Consider the following 21,842-nt stretch of genomic DNA (forward strand, 5'->3'; position numbering starts at 1 on the left):
ACCTAACTATGAGTGACATCTCTGACTGGGGCGACCGATTTCAAAGTAACAACATATTTAAAGTGACACCTCTGTCAAATCCAGAGGAAAAAAAGCAGGTTGGTTTGAGAGCTGCATTTATACAAGCAAGCAAATAACGTGAGTTTGTGAGCATTCGCATGTTTGAGTTCAAGTGTGTGTTTGTATTAAGTGTGTGACTTTAGATTACGTGACTTGAGATTCAGGGCCTTTAGGAGGGGACTACAGTAAGTTAGATTCTTATCACTGCACTATATTGTATTTTTCTCTTTTCTTGCATAATCCCCACTTAGTATGTGTTCCATTATTGACAGCGCAGTCCAGTGCACATCTTGTCTAATGTATACAGTCCTCGAACAGCCATTTGAGGGTGCATATCTTTGTTAAAAATGTGAGCAAATTGCCCGTTTGGAATCGCACATCGAGTATCTAAACGGGCGAATTTCAACACTGAGAAGCGTTTACAATTTGGAAAAGAGTTTGCTGCTCAGCTGAGCAAGCACTCTTTGGGGTAGATGTGGGGGAGGGTGGTAGCGAGGAGGCTCAGGAAAGTGAGGTAGCTAGCTGGGTAACAGTTAGAAAGCGGGGTAGAGGGGAGAATGCCAGGGAGGCTAGCCCTGATCTGACACACCCCAACAAGTTTGCAAGGTTGGCAGATGAGGGGGATGTCCGTTCAGGGAGAGCAATTCTGTAGCCAGACACTTCCTCTGCCAGTCAGGGGAATGTCAGCTCCAGTAAGCAGGGGACCAGGAGTGCAGGGCAGGCTATACAGGTGCTGGTAGTGGGAGACTCAATTATTAGGGGAACAGATAGGGCAATCTGTCACAAAGACTGGGATCGTCCAACGGTGTGTTGTCTTCCTGGCGCTCGAGTTCGAAACATCGCGGATCGAGTTGACAGATTACTGGGAGGGGCTGGAGAAGATCCATCGGTCATGGTCCATATAGGAACCAATGACAAAGTTAGAGGTAGGTGGAGTGCCCTTTAAAATTATTTTAGGGATTTAGGTCAAAAGCTTAGGGCAAGGAACTCAAAGGTAGTATTTTCCGAAATACTACCCGTACCACGAGCCACACAAGAAAGGCAGCGGGAGATTAGGGAGGTTAACAAGTGGCTCAAGAACTGGTGTAGGAAGGAGGGGTTTGGGTTCCTGGAGAACTGGGCCGACTTCTCTGTTGGCTACAGGCTCTATCGTAGGGATGGGCTGCACCTCAATGGGGAGGGGGCAGCTGTGTTGGGGGAGAAGATGGCTAGAAGGTTGGAGAAGTGTTTAAACTAAGGACTGGGGGAGGGTAATCACGTTAAAGGATGGGACGATAGTGCAGATAGAGACCTGGGACAAGGTAATGGGACTAGGGGATAAATGGAAGGAGGGACTAGAACAGTTCAAAAGGAAAAGTGTAGGATACAAAAAATATATATAAACCTCTTAAATGTATGTATACTAAAGCCAGAAGCCTGACTAATAAAACTGGGGAGCTGGAATTAGTGATGCGTGAGGAGGACTATGACATAGTGGGAATAACGGAGACATGGCTGGATGATAGCTATGACTGGGCGGTTAATGTACAGAGTTAGTCTGTTTAGAAAGGATCACCAAAACCAAGACTGGTGGGAGTGGACTGGTGGTGCCTGGATGGTTTGAGGTCAAATTTGTGGTCAGTATACATTGCAATATGCTCTCACTGGTTTTTCTTTTCTCTATATGTCACTGATTACTGGTGACTCATATCAGTCTCACTTAGCTTGTGCTTTTTTCACACTGTATGACCATATACCCTCTGTGTGCCATATTGTGGCGCCAGTGGTATACACTGTTTTGGTGTATATATTTTCTTCTTTGCTTTTTATTGACCAAATAAATGACTACATCATTGTTGATGAATATACGGATCCTTTTCATCAACTTCTGCTGCTGACTGCACTTGCACTTTATATCCATTGTAATTTATGACCGTTGCAGGAGCATCCAAACGTTTCACATCCCCAGTAAACTGCAATGGAGAGAGACATCTTTTTCTCTCTGAAATACTGAACAGAGGGGGATTTACATACATAGGGGTGTTAGAGATGGTTAAGGGCCACACAGAATGGCATACCGGATGACATGTGGGTCCTGGGCTGTAGGTTGTGCATCCCTGCTATACATAAATCTGCTAAGCCCCTTCTGTTCTACAACATGTTACCTGCAGATTGCACTGCATTTTCATGGTGACGGGTTGGCTTTAGGATGCAGGGTCCCAACTCTGGCTTCAACCAACCTCTTTTCTAAAGGCGGCCATACTCATTAGCAAAACGTTGTTCAGAACAAACTATTTCAAGTAACATGGACTATCGTCAGGTAAGCAACCCAATATTTTAGAAACAAGTTACGCATTATTATTATTTTATGTGATAGATGGTTGAATGTGTATGGTGCAACTGAGTGAAATTTCATTGAACGTTTGGTAGATGCCACCCAAAAAAGGAGGGTCAAGACCAGTTCATTACTCATTACTATAATTGTTCATGCATGGACTACTCAAATTAGTATAATAGGCAATAGGGACTAAAGTGTGTACGAGGAAATCGGTTGTGTAACAACTGTTTGTATCATGAATGTTCAACTGACAACCTACACAGTGTAGCGTGTATTACCACTACCATTCCCTATAGAGAAGGTGTAGACAAAATGCCCGAAAAAAACTCCAAGAGCTTAGCATGCTGCATTTTTTTTAAAAAGCCAGAAAGAAAAAAATGCCAGTACCAAATAAACAATTTTGTGTACTGCGTTGCATATTTCCCATAGACCTTCAGCTAACATCTCGAGCAGGAGTTTTTACAGCAAAAAAATGCTGCAAAAACCTACATGTCAAGGCAGTCTCATATCTCATGTCAGTGCTGCCAGCAAAGAAAATAAGTTGAATATCTGAAAATGAAAGGCCTTAAAAAATCTAAGTCTGCCACCCTGCTTAATGTCATGAACTACAGGCTGAACATCTGGTCTAAGAGACTCAAAACATTTCCTGTAAAAATATCTTGTATGATTTGTGCTAATGTTGAATGGATTACATAAAATGTAAGTCCCATAAATAATACCATAAAATCACACAATTCTCACGCGAGACGAAGGACACTCAGAATTCAACAGTTCACTGTATTACAATGCTCCATGGATATTCCAGTACATGTGACATAGTGGGGGAGGTTTCTCAATGTTTCTACTCTACAACAGAGGTGTAAAAAAGTAGTAGATTATGGTGCAATGAGCCATAATTGGGTAAATTTTTAGCTCTTAACCATTTTTGAAAAGTTGTGGAAAAATGGGTGGTGCTTAACAAGAGGGGGCATAGCAACCCACTGCCTGACACTTTTATTGTAATTTACTCCAGAAACTGGCGTAAATTGTAACAGAAATTTCAATTTCTGAAAATTCAAGTTTTAATGTTAAACATATTTTTGGAATTTTTATAAAAATTTTCCATCTATATATTTTTTTTAAATCTCAAAATCTGTCAGTTTTCGCACTGGACACTAAGTCTACCAATATGTTGAGACTCTGTTCTGTACAGATCACTTTTCAGCAGTCATCTCATTATCATCACAGGCAGGGCTACAAACACAGGTAACACCTGTATATACATAATACAGGATCCACCATTCACAATAAGTGATATCACAGCTTAGCTACCCCACTCCCTGCACAGTGACTAGAAATAGGATATAGCATGCTTTTTTGTTTAAAGGCAGAAGAAACTATTTGCTTATCTGACGTATGTTAATGTATAAGTGCACTAGACATGTGTACAGGGGTGTAGCTATAGGGGAATCGGGGGAAGCGGCTGCTTTGGGGCCCAAAATCAGAAGGGGCCCACCCAGGAGGAGGACTAAAAGATTTTATTGTCAGGGCCCCATCAGGAGGAGGACTAAAAGATTTTATTGTCAGGGCCCCATCAGGAGGAGGACTAAAAGATTTTATTGTCAGGGCCCCATCAGGAGGAGGACTAAAAGATTTTATTGTCAGGACACCCTCATCAGTATTATACAATGACATAATATACAGTGGCACTGTAGGAAATGGACAGAGCAGCTACTGGGCCTGGTCTGAGAGAGCAATCTTGACTAGCCACAGGATTGGGTGTTGCACAGGAGGAGGAGGTTGCAGAGAAGTATTTTTTGGGGGGTGGGCACATTCAAAAAGTTGCTATGGGTCCAGTCATTTCTAGTTACGCCACTGCATGTGTGCTTGCCTTCTACACATACCATACAACTATGAGTGATATAAGGAGACTACAGGGTTAATAGTATGGTACGGTATGTATAACAGAATGCTCTATGATTTTGGATATGATCCTGGTTATGAAACAAAATGTACCAATATTGCCTCTGTGTGGGAACCAGTATGAGGCTCAGATTTTTCCCATCAAGTGCACTTCCATGTAATAAATTGTAGGGTTTTGTAGACTATTTACCCAAAGAGATATACTGCAGTAATAAAAATAATCTCTGCTGCTCCCTACAAAGGGGTTACCCCCAGATCACCTTTCACAGCACATTTTTATGCCTATAAGGCTGATTTCACACATTGGCCCAGATCCTATATATGGCATAAACTTAAAGGGATTCTGTCACCTCTTTTTACCCTATAGAGATGGGGACATGCACGGCTAGATCGCCGCTAGCATGTCCGCAATTTACCTGTCTCATATCTCTGTGTAGTTTTATTTAGGGGAAAAAATGATTTTAGATATATGTAAATCAGCCTGGTAAGGAGCCCAAGGGGCTGTACTAACCGTTCTGGGGCCCAGCCACGCCCCTTGTGAAGGAGCCCAGCACCGCCTGTAACCAGCAATCTCCCCCTAGCTCACAAAGTCAGATCGCCGTAATCTCGCGATGCGCGAGCTCGCACATGCGCAGTGGCGGCATAGTGTTCCTTCACTGTGCTGGGCTCCCTACCAGGCGGATTTACATGTATATAAAATCATTTTTTACACTCAATAAAACCACTCGGAGATATGGGACAGGTATATTGCGGACATGCTAGCGGCGATCTAGCCGTGCATGTCCGCATCTCTATAGGGTAAAAAGAGGTGATAGAATCCCTTTAAGCCTATATTAGACGGAGAGAATATCGTACCAAATGTCGTTAATGCAAACAAAATTGAACGAGACTTGCGAGATGTAATAAGCATAAGCGATTAAATGGGGAGAATCGCTCGTTTCTCACCAATCCAGATCTTTCATGCTGCTAAACAATTATCGTTCCTTGGTCACAGATCCGTTTGTATAATATGGAGTCGTCTACTCGCTTACAAACCACATAGAGGCATGGTACTTTTTAGCGAACGATTAACGAGCAAAAGTATGAACGAACATCGCTCTATGTAATAAGTACATTACTGGTCGCTAACGAGTCGCAAAATCTTTGATCTACAATCGTTATCTGTAAGACATCTACTGGTCTAATACAAGCCTTAGACTGGCGGTCTAGACCTGCACCTGATTTCTCACAATGGCTGGATGATACATGTATCAGCAGGGAAAGACACGTTTATCTAGCTCCATACCAACAATTGGTTGGCTTACTTTGAGACAGAATTTTAAGCCAGAACTCTAGGTGCAGACATATTAGTAAATCTGGGCCCCAGCATTTTTTGCAATAAGGGCAATGCAATTTTTGATGCAGTAAATTTAACAGGAAGGGGAAATATAAAGAAAAAACACCATTAAATTAATGCATATTTTGTTTAAGGGGGCCTTTCTTAGTTACATGGTTTTGTGGTGTAGTTTTTTTAATTTATTTTTCCCATAGAGAAGTATTTGGGGGGAAAAAAAATGTCCTCCTGTTGAAGCTGATGTGAAACGCGTGTTGAGGTGTGTCTTCGACCCTCTGCTTCACTCTCCTTCAAACATGACTACAGGTTTGTTATATCTTTATATGTTTTGTGTGATATACAGTACAGACCAAAAGTTTGGACACACCTTCTCATTCAAAGAGTTTTCTTTATTTTCATGACTATGAAAATTGTAGATTCACACTGAAGGCATCAAAACTATGAATTAACACATGTGGAATTATATACATAACAAACAAGTGTGAAACAACTGAAAATATGTCATATTCTAGGTTCTTCAAAGTAGCCACCTTTTGCTTTGATTACTGCTTTGCACACTCTTGGCATTCTCTTGATGAGCTTCAAGAGGTAGTCCCCTGAAAAGGTTTTCACTTCACAGGTGTGCCCTGTCAGGTTTAATAAGTGGGATTTCTTGCCTTATAAATGGGGTTGGGACCATCAGTTGCGTTGAGGAGAAGTCAGGTGGATACACAGCTGATAGGCCTACTGAATAGACTGTTAGAATTTGTATTATGGCAAGAAAAAAGCAGCTAAGTAAAGAAAAACGAGTGGCCATCATTACTTTAAGAAATGAAGGTCAGTCAGTCAGCCGAAAAATTGGGAAAACTTTGAAAGTAAGGGCTATTTGACCATGAAGGAGAGTGATGGGGTGCTGCGCCAGATGACCTGGCCTCCACAGTCACCGGACCTGAACCCAATCGAGATGGTTTGGGGTGAGCTGGACCGCAGAGTGAAGGCAAAAGGGCCAACAAGTGCTAAGCATCTCTGGGAACTCCTTCAAGACTGTTGGAAGACCATTTCAGGGGACTACCTCTTGAAGCTCATCAAGAGAATGCCAAGAGTGTGCAAAGCAGTAATCAAAGCAAAAGGTGGCTACTTTGAAGAACCTAGAATATGACATGTTTTCAGTTGTTTCACACTTGTTTGTTATGTATATAATTCCACATGTGTTAATTCATAGTTTTGATGCCTTTATAGTCATGAAAATAAAGAAAACTCTTTGAATGAGGTGTGTCCAAACTTTTGGTCTGTACTGTATATGGGGATTTTCTCCTTCCCTTCCTCTGTGTCCAACAGTGACTAAAGAGTGAAGGGCTTTTTTTATATGGGGATCTAACCCCATCCCCACTGCAGTGTTGGGTCCACTGCATTGGATCTTTTTACCCCAGCCACTGGATTATTGCACGGATTGTTACCAAATTGGTAACCCCTATATTAGTTACATGTATTTTCATCTTTTGTGGGAGTGGGTGTATGTGGAGGGTTCCATACTCAGTGCAGTATTTGTGGAGAATATTTCACAATCTGATGAAATGCCAGGGGGGCTACAGGAAGTAAACAAAGTCGGAAGAGGCCAGAATAAGAAAGTGGTTGAGAAACAATATACTAAGTTATGAAAAGGAAATTAATGAAAGGCCTCATGCACACGACCGTATTTTTTCACGGTCTGCAAAACGGGGTTCCGTTGGTCCGTGATCCGTGACCGTTTTTTCGTCCGTGGGTCTTCCTTGATTTTTGGAGGATCCACGGACATGAAAAAAAAGTCGTTTTGGTGTCCGCCTGGCCGTGCGGAGCCAAACGGATCCGTCCTGAATTACAATGCAAGTCAATGGGGACGGATCCGTTTGACGTTGACACAATATGGTGCAATTTCAAACGGATTTGAAATTGACTTTCAATGTAAAGTCAGGAGTTAATATACCATAGGATCGGAGTTTTCTCCAATCCGATGGTATATTTTAACTTGAAGCGTCCCCATCACCATGGGAACGCCTCTATGTTAGAATATACCATCGGATTTGAGTTACATCGTGAAACTCAGATCCGACAGTATATTCTAACACAGAGGTGTTCCCATAGTGATGGGGACGCTTCTAGTTAGAATATACTACGAACTGTGTACATGACTGCCCCCTGCTGCCTGGCAGCACCCGATCTTTTACAGGGGGCTGTGATCAGCACAATTAACCCTTCAGGTGCCGCACCTGAAGGGGTTAATTGTGGGTATCATAGCCCCCTGTAAGAGATCAGGGGCTGCCAGGCAGCAGGGGGCAGACCCCCTTCCCTCCCCAGTTTGAATATCATTGGTGGCCAGTGTGCGCCCCCCCGGCCCCCCCTCTATTGTAATATCATTGGTGGCCAGTGTGCGGCCTCCGTCGTCCCCCCTCCCTCCCTTTATTGTAATATCATTGGTGGCCAGCGTGCACCCCCCCTTTATTGTAATATCATTGGTGGCCAGTGTGCGGCCTCCTCCGGCCCCCCTCCCTCCCTTTATTGTAATATCATTGGTGGCCAGCGTGCGGCACCCCCTCCCTCTATTGTAATATCATTGGTGGCCAGTGTGCGCCCCCCCCGGCCTCCCCTCTATTGTATTAATATCATTGGTGGCCAGTGTGCGGCCTCCCCTCTCCCCCCCGATCATTGGTGGCAGCGGAGAGTTCCGATCGGAGTCCCAGTTTAATCGCTTGGGCTCCGATCGGTAACCATGGCAACCAGGACGCTACTGCAGGCCTGGTTGCCATGGTTACTTAGCAATATTACAATATTAGAAGCATCATACTTACCTGCTGCGCTGTCTGTGACCGGCCGGGAGCTCCTCCTACTGGTAAGTGACAGGTCTGTGCGGCGCATTGCTTAATGATCTGTCACTTACCAGTAGGAGGAGCTCCCGGCCGGTCACAGACAGTGCAGCAGGTAAGTATGATGCTTCTAATATTGTAATATTGCTAAGTAACCATGGCAACCAGGCCTGCAATAGCGTCCTGGTTGCCATGGTTACCGATCGGAGCCCCAGGCCAGCAATTAAACTGGGACTCCGATCGGAACTCTCCGCTGCCACCAATGATCGGGGGGGGGGGGAGAGGGGAGGCCGCACACTGGCCACCAATGATATTAATACAATAGAGGGGGGGCCGGGGGGGCCGCACACTGGCCACCAATGATATTGCAATAAAGGGAGGGAGGGGGGGCCGACGGAGGCCGCACACTGGCCACTAATGATATTACAATAGAGGGAGGGAGGGGGGGCCGGGGGGAGGCCGCACACTGGCCACCAATGATATTACAATAGAGGGAGGGGGGGCAGGGGGGGCGCACACTGGCCACCAATGATATTTAAACTGGGGAGGGAGGGGGGTCTGCCCCTGCTGCCTGGCAGCCCCTGATCTCTTATAGGGGGCTATGATATGCACAATTAACCCCTCAGGCGCAGCACCTGAGGGGTTAATTGTGCGGATCACAGCCCCCTGTAAGAGATCGGGTGCTGCCAGGCAGCAGGGGGCAGTCATGTACACAGTTCGTAGTATATTCTAACTAGAAGCGTCCCCATCACTATGGGAACGCCTCTGTGTTAGAATATACTGTCGGATATGAGTTTTCACAAAGTGAAAACTCATCTCTGAAAAATCTTTTATGCGGACGGATCTTCAGATCCGTCTGTATGAAAGTAACCTACGGCCACGGATCACGGATGCCAATCTTGTGTGCATCCGTGTTCTTCCACGGACCCATTGACTTGAATGGGTCCGTGAACCGTTGTCCGTCAAAAAAATAGGACAGGTCCTATTTTTTTGACGGACAGGAAACACGGATCATGGATGCGGCTGCAAAACGGTGCATTTTACGATTTTTCCATGGACCCATTGAAAGTCAATGGGTCCGCGAAAAAAGACTGAAAACGGCACAACGGCCACGGATGCACACAACGGTCGTGTGCATGAGGCCAAACAGTGATTTCCATTACTCTGGTTCATTAGGGAATCCTTCCATATAATAGTAAATGCAGCTGAACAGGAATAGAAGGGCACACATCCTGTCAGGGCCCGAGCTGAAAAGCCCATAGCCTGTGTGGGTACAATGGAGATGGTGGCATCAACAAAGCAACAGAGGAATAAGTACTAACTAAACTGTCTTTTATCCAGAAGTCAGAAGGAAGCATGGGTTTTTTAAAACCCTCGGAGAACCCATTTAAGTTTGTGGTTACCACAGTGTTTTTTCTTAGTTCCATGATTAGTGTCATGATGAACTGCTGACTTAGAAGTTCTATTTTGAGGTCTTTTTCTGTCTACTAAATGTTTATCTAGGCTTATGAAAAGACTAAAATAGCAGTCATCATTCCGTCAGTCATTACAATCCTCCACCTACTATTCTAATGAGACTACCTTGGAGATAATCTCTTCCACTGTACAGCAGTGTCATAAACTGAGATTGCTCCTGTCCCTTTCAGGACTGTCATCCTCATTAGTTCTAGAGAAGGACAATGTTTTGCACTGAGTTTTTAATGGCATAGTACTGCCAAAATTGAAAAAGAAAAAAAAAAAATATATATATATATATATATATATATATATATTCTTTGAATACTCAGTTTATAATAATACTCCTTTAGTATACCTTATAAAGTATAAGCTGTAGGTGGCCACAGAGCCGTCTGCACATACCACAAGAGTACATCATGCTTCCCGATTAATGATATGGCAAGTCAATCAGCGCTTGTTCACTTTCCTCCTCACTGGGCATCTATTGGTAGAGGTTTGAATGAACGATTGCTCTTGTGATTGTTCGCTCAATGCCCCCCCCCCCCCTTGTAGTTACATTGCTTGTCAGCAGCGAATCTCCCATTTACGAAGTTGAAATATATGGTCGACAAACTGTTGTACAAACAATTGACCAATCAATGCCCTGTTTAAATGAGCCTTTATGTATAGCCTGCCTCTAACTGGTACCAGATAACTGTTGAAAATATCTGGGGGGGAACAAACACCCAATGTATACTGATAATGTTACAGCTGAAATTAACCCATACAGGTACGTGGCTGCCCAGTCATAGTGGTTTGGCTGCAAAACCGTTTCAAATGAATACAACCTCAGTATCAGGCTGGAGTTATTATTAAAAATACATCATGAATGCAAAACCAGTACTCATTTGAAACTATTCTAGTGCCTATTGGGTAAAACCTCCTAAAGTCCAAAAATAAATGAAAAATCTATGTGCAAAATGACTATGTAATGTAATTTTAGCTAGAAAATCCTACAGCGACTGAAGACACATATGTTTTATCCACTTGTAGGAAATGCGTTAAAGGGCTGGACATTAGTGAAGACAGATTTAGGTTGACAGAGCCTAATGGTCACCCTGAGCTGGCTTTAGACAGTCTGATGACATAGACAGTTACTGGGATTATCACCTTTCACTTTGTCGCATGACTGGCAAAGATTACAAAGGGATACCATACAGCATCTAACCTACAGCACCACACAGAACATGAATGAGGTATCTTACCCGCACACCTTGATCCATATTGAAGCATAGCACTTGCCAAGGAGCTGTGTACCTGAACATTGCTTGCAATATTCAAATATACTGGAAGACACTGTAGATGGATCCAAGTGCTTATCAGGACTATCTGTTGTAGATGCACATTGCCTTGGATACAGCTCCCTCTGCACAATCGGCTGCAAAAAGTGATGCCTTCCAGTACATTTACCGAGAATTTTACAGCCTACGGGAACAAAACTTCTGTATGCACTGAAGCAAGAGAGAGACTGTGAAAGTAATGCAAGATAAGGAGCTTTCTCTCAGGAGGAGCTTAGATCAAACTCAATTACCATAACCCCTTGAACCTGCTCGCCTCTCACACAAGCTCTAATTCTCACAATGGCAGGTGATGCTAATGCCCAGGCCTTTGTTTCCTGGTGTTCAGCTAATTATTCAATTTTCCACCATCAGTGCAATAAAAAGAACTAGAGATAGATAGATAGATAGATAGATAGATAGATATGAGATAGATAGATATGAGATAGATAGATAGGAGATAGATAGATATACAGTATTTTTTGCCCCATAAGACGCACTTCCCCCCCTGCGTCTTATGGGGCGAATACTAATGAGTGCTTCCATTATGGAAGCGCTCATTAGTACCGTAGGACCAGGAAGCGGTAGAGGTTCTGTACTCACCGCTTCTTGATCCTCGGCTGTTGGCTGTGGGTGTCAGTTCACAGCACAGCCGACAGCAGGAGGAAGAGGATCGTGCCGGAGGAGAGGAGCAGAGGCGTCCAGGAGCAGGAGAGGTAAGTGGTTTATTAATTTTGTGATCTGAAGCTGGGGGCTGCTGATATATATGGCTGGGGGCTGCTGATATATATGGCTGGGGGCTGCTGATATATATGGCTGGGGGCTGCTGATATATATGGCTGGGGGCTGATGATATATATAGCTGGGGCCTGATGATATATATGGCTGGGGGATGATTAAAGGTATGGAGGACTGATATGAGGCATAGGGGTCTGATCTGAGGTCTTATTGGGGTCTTATTAACATTGGGGGTCTGATTGGTGGTCTGACCTGAGGTGTAATGAAAAATATGAGAGATAGATAGATAGATAGGAGATAGATAGATAGATAGATAGATAGATAGAAACCTGCAGGTTACAGTGTTGCCATATGTTTAATTGTCCAAGTAAACTTCTAGTAAAATGACGTCTGCATTCCAGTGCAGGTCCATTAAGACAAGAATGCCATCACTATGGCAGCATCACAGGCTTCACATTTGTGTACCGTTTCAAGCCTCACTTATTAATATGCTCATTCCTCCCAGAATTCCAGAATGGACACTGAAGGGTATAGAAGGTTGCCCCTGGTTATCTTCCTTATACATGGGTAACGTCAAATGGTCAGCATTTTATCTGTTATATTCTTCCTGCTAAAAAACATTAGACATTTGCTCATGCTTGTCCTCAGTTTTGAACTTCAGCACGTGGGCTATTGCACCAAGTGACATAGACATAACATTACTCAGGGATAATCAAATCAAGCTGAAATACAGGACAGGACTGCTTTACTGTTGAATCGACAACCGCGACAATGCTGTTTTGTGTATACAGCTCCTGTACAGATCTATGTGACTCTCTGGTATAGACAACTAATACTATTCTTTGTAGACTGATCCTGCAGTCATGTGTGCAGTCAGAAAAGTGGCAAAAGTGATCCCGCAGTCAGAAAAGTGGCAAAAATCTCAAAAAGTTGCAAATTACAACAAATATTTGTAATGCACTGTTCCAACAAGTACTCAAAGTGCAGAGATACTGTAGTTGTGTGACTGTGGTGACTCCCTGGGAAGTCAGTGGCTCCCATATATAGGCGCTTGACCCCAACAGGCACTAGAGTCAGTTTTTTAGGAAGCCAATTAGCCTATTTTTTTTAAGTATGGGAGGAAACCCACGCAAACACGGGTAGAACATACAAACTCCACGTAGATCTTGTCTCTGGTTGAATTCGAACCCAGCAATACAAGGCGTCTGTGCTAAGTCCTGATCCAGCATGCTATGGCACAAATATGGCATGCACCATAATATGTGACTTGTTACACCAAAAAAGTGGTGTAAATAGCTTGGCAAATGCCCCTTAATATTTATGGCAGGGGTGGGCGATATAGACGATATGCGATATAAACAATATAAATTTGGCCAACGATAGAGATTTTGCCAGGTCCTGAGGGGTTAATTGCGGCGGATCACGGTGCGCAGTAATAGAGGCCAGGTATGGGATATGGCCGGCACATGCAGGCTACGTTTGTATTCAGACATATTTACTATATTCATTGGTGGCGCAGTGGCCACAGCCCCTCCCTTCTACTCCCCCTCTTGTAAGTATTAGATTAATTGCAGCCCCCCCCCCTCCACATGATTAAATCATTGGTAGCAGTGGCCCCAGGGTGGCAGCTTCTGATCGTAGCCCCAGCAGTGTAATCGCAGGGCTCCGACCGGTTACCATGGCAGCCAGGATGCTACTCAAGCCCTGGCTGCCATAGTCAGCTCCCTGCTGCTGTGTGTACTATGCACAGGGCAACAGGGAGAGTGTGAAGTCCTATTCACCCTAAGGCCCCTTTCACACGGGCGAGATTTCCGCGCGGGTGCAATGCATGATGTGAACGCATTGCACCCGCACTGAATCCGGACCCATTCATTTCTATGGGGCTGTGCACATGAGCGGTGATTTTCACGCATCACTTCTGCGTTGCGTGTAAATCGCAGCATGTTCTATATTGTGCGATTTCCACGCAATGCAGACCCCATAGAAGTGAACGGGGCTGAGTGAAAATCGCAAGCATCCCCAAGCAAGTGCGGATGCGGTGCGATTTTCACGCACGGTTGCTAGGAGACGATCGGGATGGGGACCCAATCATTTTATTACCGTCTTTCCCCGAAAATAAGACATCCCCCGAAAATAAGACCTACCTCTAGTTTTGCCTCTTGCTGAAATATAAGGCATCCCCCCGAAAATAAGGCCTCCCCGATAATAAGGTCCCCCGGAATATAAGGTCCCAGAAGTTACTGCAAGGCATCTGACTCCTCCCGATCGTAGCGGCGGGCGCCGCCGCGCAGCTCACTGATTGGCCGCAGCACAGCCAGAGCTGTTCAGGCGGTGCGAGGTCTCTTTAAATCAGAGAGCCCGCGCCACTGCCAGGACAAGCTGCCGCCTGCTGCTCGCTCTGCCCTGACGGAGTCTGGCTGACTCACTGTCTAAATGTGAGTGAGTTGCGCAGGGCAGGAATCGGGCACATTGTGTGGAATCTGGCCGGCACGGACATACAGGGGTGACTGAGGTATGGGAAGGGGGGGGGAAATGTCTGATAAAGTGGTGGGGGATGTCTGGTGAAGGTGGGAGGGGGGAGAGACTAAATAATCCACTGTCCGCTGGCACAGGGGAGGGGGATCACTTAAAATGACACAGGGGGATCAGAGGGGGGAATCAAAATGACACAGGAGGATAAGAAAGGGTACTAAAATTGTAATCTTCCCTCAGATTCTCCTGTGTCATTTTGATTCTCCCCTCTGATCCCCCTGTGTCATGGAAAAATAAGACATCCCCTGAAAATAAGACCTAGCGCATCTTTTGGAGCAAAAATTAATATAAGACACTGTCTTATTTTCGGGGAAACAGGGTATTTTCCCTTAAACCATGGTTATAAGGGAAAATAATAGCATTCTGAATACAGAATGCATAGTACAATAGTGCTGGAGGGGTTAAAAATTTTTTTTTTTTCAATTTAACTCACCTTAATCCACTTGCTCGCGCAGCCCGGCTTCTCTTCTGTCTCCTTCTTTGCTGATTGCAGGAAAAGGACCTGTGGTGACGTCACTCAGGTCATCACATGGTCCATCACCATGGTAAAAGATCATGTGATAGACCATGTGATGACCGGAGTGACGTCACCACAGGTCCTTTTCCTGCAATCAGCAAAGGAGACAGAAGAGAAGCCGAGCTGCGCGAGCAAGTGTATTAAGGTGAGTTAAATTATTATTTATTTATTTTTTAACCCCTCCAGCACTATTGTACTATGCATTCTGTATTCAGAATGCTATTATTTTCCCTTATAACCATGTTATAAGGGAAAATAATACAATCTACACAACCCCGATCCCAAACCCGAACTTCTGTGAAGAAGTTCGTGTTTGGGTACCAAACATGCCGATTTTTCTCACGCGCGTGCAAAACGCATTACAATGCTTTGCACTCGCGCGGAAAAATTGTGCATGTTCCCGCAACGCACCCGCACCTTTTCCCGCAACGCCCGTGTGAAACCAGCCTAATAGAGCTCTATTATGGTGAATAGGACAAGGGTTCTAAGGAGGCTAATAGTTATTAAATGAAAAGTAAAAAAAAAGTTTAACCCCCCCGAAATATAGAATATATTGCATATCGCACATGCTTAAAATTATATTGCAATATCGATTTTAGGCCATATCGCCCACCCCTAGGTGCAAAGTATATACATGTGGATCCAAAAGAGTGGCACCAGACTAGAGACACCCTCTAATAGAAAAGAATATTTTTGTGGATATTGACATGGAAAATTAAAAATAACCATCATAAAAATGTGTTTAACATAAAAACGTGATTTAAACAATAGGTCATTTTCTGATAAGAAATTCCCTTTAACTAATGAGGTTTGGGGAATACAGTATAAGGCTGGCTTTACAGTTGAGGCCAAAGGCAGGACCATATAGGTAGGACTGAGTTATCTTCTATTTCTAAATGTGCTGGCTTTGGCTTCAAAACTGCATTAAAAAACCTGAATGAGGAAACCCAACCTTACATGATTTCCTAAGTGTTATTGATTACGTCATTCATTCCTACACCATCAGGGAGAACAAAGACCACTGTGTCGGTGAGACAGTACATATTAGTAATTCTGATGGTGCCATATGGAGTAGGCTGCTGTCTAAATAATAATCCTTATTTCTGTTCTCAAGGTAATACTTTTAGTTTATGTGGCCATATAGTGGTTGTGTACAGTTTTAAGTCTTTTTTTTTAAAGGGGTTTTCCAAGAGTTTGATATCGATGGCATATCCTCAGGATAGATCATCAATATCAGATTGTGGGGGTCCGACTCCAGGCTTTTTGAGGAGCTTACCAAGCACAGCGCCGACCATTGGATAATGGTTGTGCAGGGTATTGCATCTCAGCTCTGTTCACTTGAATGGGAGCTGAGCCTATGCCACGTAATCGATAAACACACTCACTGGAGTGCCACAGTTTCTTCAAACAACTTCAAACAGAAATCTGATCCTTGCCAATCGGATATGGATGATTTAGGGTGGGAGGCAATCAATATTAAAATCTCAGAAATCCCTTTAAAGATCTAATTATAGAGTATATGAGCATCTATTCTATTTTGTTGTGGATGAGTGAATGTAATAGATTAAACAGTTAAGACAAGGTCACGATGAGCTTGGTTCAATTAAACATTATTCAAATATACTCTATTACAGCCACCAAAACCATACTAATGAGTGAAAACCATGCAAGTAAGGGTTCTTAAAGTACCCATGCAATGTGAACAACTGTTCTGAAACTAGGTTCAAAGTACATTAGCAAAACCCGTATCTCCCAATTCAATATAAAGGAAGCAGACACGAATTCCACCATTGTTTGTATTGTTTACTGACAAGTTTCTGTTGACAGTGCTAACAAGTGCTAATAAAGTCCAAGAGGGCCATCAGTGTAAGAAAGGCGGCTCTGAACAAGTCACCATGTTTCTGGCTTGCAGAAAACAAAGTATTGCTATTTGATGACATATATGTTTATCTCAGAATAATTTCTAGCTTAGCAGTTATGTATTTCTATGTATGTCTCTCTCATTTGTGATCGCTAGTCCCCATACAGAGGAGATGATTGCTGCATATAAATGCAGCTCTTACCTCCTACGATGAGCAGGAAATTATTGGGAACAAACATTCACGATAATTGCCTGCTGTGTCAGCCTGTGTTAAGGCGTATTTACACATGCCGACTGAGCAGGCAATTATCGGGAAAGAACTGTTCCTTCCCGATAACTGCTTGGTCGTCAGTGGAGATAAAGAGCTACACTTACATGCAGCGATCACCTCCACTAGATGGGGATAAGAGATGACGATTGTAATCGCTTATCCCCATACAGATCCATTATTTTTTGGCAGCAGATCACTGTTCACACAGCATGATCCGATGGTCCTAAAATAAGTTTTAGGTGTCTGCATAAACTATGAACATTTAGGGGGAGATTTATCAAACTGGTGTAAAGCAGAACTGACTTAGTTGCCCATAGCAACCAATCAGATTTCACCTTTCATTTTTCAGAGACCCTTTGCTATAAGAAACTAAGCCAGTTCTACTTTACACCCGTTTGATAAATCTCCCCCTTATTCCTGATAATTGGCTGCATAGCAGTCCTGTGTAAATGTGCCTTTAGTCTTTAAGCCAGCCATTGTTCATCTAGAATTGCATCACAAGATAACCGCTGTTAGAAGCAGAATGGTATACTGCGTATGCAAGCAATCTTGGTCTCTTTTGCTGAATGACACAGTTCTATCTTTAGATTGCAGAAAGGCCATGGATGGATTTTTAAACATTGTCTACATTTTCCGTGAAGCACTCTGGGAGAATACATTTAGGAATTGTCCGGCACAAACTGCAACAAAATTGTCAAAATACTGCACGTGTCAAAATATACTCAAGTAAACCGATATTTTGCAGCAAAAAGGCGAACTTCAGTAATATCACTTTTACAAATTCTCTTAGCCTTGTCCATTTCTATTGAATTTTTTTAACAAAGGGAAATCTACTGAATACTCTTGACCAGGGATGCTCAACCTGAACCCCTCCAGCAGTCAGTTGAAAAACTACAACTCCCAGCATGCACTAATAACTGTAGACTGTCCAGGCATGCTGGGAGTTGTAGTTTTGTAAAAGCTGGAGGGTCGCATGTTGAGCATCCCTGCCCTTGACAATCCAACAGTGGCTGTAATGTACTGATGAGGATGGAAGGTTTCATGTCCATTCATAGGAATGTGGTTTTATAATCCCAAACTCTAAAGACTACATAGCATGTGCATAGTCTCGCTCATGAGCCAGTCCAGAGTATGTTCACATCTGCGGCAAGCTAATCTGGCAGCCTGATCCGGCACAAATGTCAGCTGTTGCCCGCACCACAAACTGTTTCATGCAACAGATGGAAAGAGGCCGAATCACCGCTTGACCACTGATATACAGGGAGTGCAGAATTATTAGGCAAGTTGTATTTTTGAGGATTAATTTTATTATTGAACAACAACCATGTTCTCAATGAACCCAAAAAACTCATTAATATCAAAGCTGAATATTTTTGGAAGTAGTTTTTAGTTTGTTTTTAGTTTTAGCTATTTTAGGGGGATATCTGTGTGTGCAGGTGACTATTGCTGTGCATAATTATTAGGCAACTTAACAAAAAACAAATATATACCCATTTCAATTATTTATTTTTACCAGTGAAACCAATATAACATCTCAACATTCACAAATATACATTTCTGACATTCAAAAACAAAACAAAAACAAATCAGTGACCAATATAGCCACCTTTCTTTGCAAGGACACTCAAAAGCCTGCCATCCATGGATTCTGTCAGTGTTTTGATCTGTTCACCATCAACATTGCGTGCAGCAGCAACCACAGCCTCCCAGACACTGTTCAGAGAGGTGTACTGTTTTCCATCCTTGTATATCTCACATTTGATGATGGACCACAGGTTCTCAATGGGGTTCAGATCAGGGGAACAAGGAGGCCATGTCATTAGATTTTCTTCTTTTATACCCTTTCTTGCCAGCCACGCTGTGGAGTACTTGGACGCGTGTGATGGAGCATTGTCCTGCATGAAAATCATGTTTTTCTTGAAGGATGCAGACTTCTTCCTGTACCACTGCTTGAAGAAGGTGTCTTCCAGAAACTGACAGTAGGACTGGGAGTTGAGCTTGACTCCATCCTCAACCCGAAAAGGCCCCACAAGCTCATCTTTGATGATACCAGCCCAAACCAGTACTCCACCTCCACCTTGCTGGCGTCTGAGTCGGACTGGAGCTCTCTGCCCTTTACCAATCCAGCCACGGGCCCATCCATCTGGCCCATCAAGACTCACTCTCATTTCATCAGTCCATAAAACCTTAGAAAAATCAGTCTTGAGATATTTCTTGGCCCAGTCTTGACGTTTCAGCTTGTGTGTCTTGTTCAGTGGTGGTCGTCTTTCAGCCTTTCTTACCTTGGCCATGTCTGTGAGTATTGCACACCTTGTGCTTTTGGGCACTCCAGTGATGTTGCAGCTCTGAAATATGGCCAAACTGGTGGCAAGTGGCATCTTGGCAGCTGCACGCTTGACTTTTCTCAGTTCATGGGCAGTTATTTTGCGCCTTGGTTTTTCCACACGCTTCTTGCGACCCTGTTGACTATTTTGAATGAAACGCTTGATTGTTCGATGATCACACTTCAGAAGCTTTGCAATTTTAAGAGTGCTGCATCCCTCTGCAAGATATCTCACTATTTTTGACTTTTCTGAGCCTGTCAAGTCCTTCTTTTGACCCATTTTGCCTAATAATTATGCACACCTAATATAGGGTGTTGATGTCATTAGACCACACCCCTTCTCATTACAGAGATGCACATCACCTAATATGCTTAATTGGTAGTAGGCTTTCGAGCCTATACAGCTTGGAGTAAGACAACATGCATAAAGAGGATGATGTGGTCAAAATACTCATTTGCCTAATAATTCTGCACGCAGTGTATTTATAGGAGACATTCAATGAAAATCTCCTTTAGATATGTTACTATCATTCCACTATTACCCAATACCTCCCTGACAGAGCTACCTGTGACTGCTTATTGGAATTGCAGTTACACGGTAGGGGCAGATGCCCTTGCAGGTTTGTTAGGAGGCCCGTTTGCCACTAACGCCTAGCACAGAGCATAATGCCAGGCTTGCCTGCTGAACGGCTGTGCAGTTGTATCCTTCTCACCAACAAGTGTGGGAAGTAACTTTGGGATATATTTTACTAGCAGCTGCATTCAAGTGGCCACCTTTAAACTAACATTCCTTGGAAGGAATGCTTGAGGTCATGGAGGGCAGCTTTATATGTTGAAAGGAGTCAAGATTCCCGTTCCTTACTCCCACTGAAAACATCAATAACATTTGCACATGATAATGCCGACCTTGTTCATTCCATGTGACACTGGTGTTAAATATTGATCATCATTAGCCTCACTTAATGACAGGCGACATGACAGTGTTTAATGGTCTGACTGATGGCCTTTTGGAGGGCCAAAAATCACAGCATCGGGATAAGAGGCTTGTCGATGTTATAAGAGACATCCTGCCATTTTAATATGTACTTTATTGGGAAGCGCCTCACTAGGAAGCCATTTATTTATTTTATACACTTATATAGCGCTACTATATTCCGCAGCACTTTACAGACATTAGTATCACACTGTCCCCAATAGGGCTCACAATCTAAGGTCCCTATCAGTATGTCTTTGGAGTGTGGGAGGAAACCGGAGAACCCGGAGGAAACCCACGCAAACACGGGGAGAACATACAAACTCCATGCAGGTGTTGTCCTTGGTCACCAGTGCTAACTGAGCCACCGTGCTGCCCATTCTAGTATTCCAATAAGGGTCTCTATGATCTTCTACTAGTAGGAATGACTGGTTCATAAATTCCTGTTTGTTCCAGGCAATCATTTTTTATTGAATTGGCCCTCACGTATTTTTCATTACCTCAGAATTCAGGACCACTGCACTTTAGGACAGGACACCATACTGAAAATTGCAGTTATTCTGAGAGAACCATTTCCTCAGAGCTATAGATTATATGCAACTGATATTGCAACTGCTGACGGTAGAGACAACCTTCTGCATATTATGGGGAATATCTGTCGAAGCGGTAAGCTAGGCACACAATAGGGAATAGTGGGCTTGCTTGTGAATTCTATAATTTCTTATGGAAAATGGAAAACATTATATTGTGGATAAAACAACTTTTTGCAACTATTGGGGTCATTTATCAAACTGGTGTAAAGTAGAACTGGCTTAGTTGCCCATAGCAAGCAATCAGATTCCTCCATTCATTTTCCTAAAGAGCTTTCCAAAGTGGAAGGTGGAATCTGATTGGTTGCTAAGGGCAACTAAGCCAGTTCTACTTTACACCAGTTTAATAAATAATCCCATATATCTCCACATCGAAACCCATACAACTCTGTGGAGCACTACCTTAAAATCACCAATAACATAAAAAAGTTATGTTTTTAGTGAAATTCTACAAAATGTACAATGAAAAACAAAAGTCATGCATTTTTTAATCCTGCTTCAAAGGACTATTTAACACTATAGCTTATATACTTAGCTTTAGTGAAACTAAAATTTTTGCCATTTTTGGCATAGGATAAAACCTTTAATGGCATGTGACTTACAGATTTACTCAGGATTTAGTTCCTTAACATTCCCAAGATTGTATCCAGCTATGCTGGCTGAGATTAAACAAAAGACATGATACAGCAAATACTCAGAGATTTAATTGTGTAGAGCAACATTCCTCACACAGTAGTATTTTTAGGTATTCATTTTTATAAAAGTGGGTGTTATGCACTTGAAATGGATTAAGAATGCCATCTCCAAGACAGCTATGCCCTAGCTTGCTACC

At 43.2% G+C, this 21,842-nt stretch overlaps 1 protein-coding gene across 9 annotated transcripts in view; it reads right to left on the reverse strand.

The window, feature by feature from the left end:
• PALM2AKAP2 (PALM2 and AKAP2 fusion) overlaps positions 1 to 21,842 on the reverse strand; it is a 371,929-nt gene that overhangs the window by 77,619 nt on the left and 272,468 nt on the right. The window contains exon 1 of one of the 9 annotated variants that reach the window (XM_040417330.1): positions 11,134 to 11,180. The exons of the other annotated variants lie outside the window; for them this stretch is intronic. Within the exon in view, the coding sequence (XP_040273264.1) occupies positions 11,134 to 11,151 (18 nt within the window). The 5' untranslated portion in view covers positions 11,152 to 11,180. Of the gene's footprint in view, positions 1 to 11,133; positions 11,181 to 21,842 lie in introns of those variants that run through there. 9 annotated transcript variants of the gene reach the window in all.

This window comes from Bufo bufo, chromosome 2 (genome assembly GCF_905171765.1).
Source record: "Bufo bufo chromosome 2, aBufBuf1.1, whole genome shotgun sequence".
Lineage (NCBI taxonomy): Eukaryota > Metazoa > Chordata > Amphibia > Anura > Bufonidae > Bufo > Bufo bufo.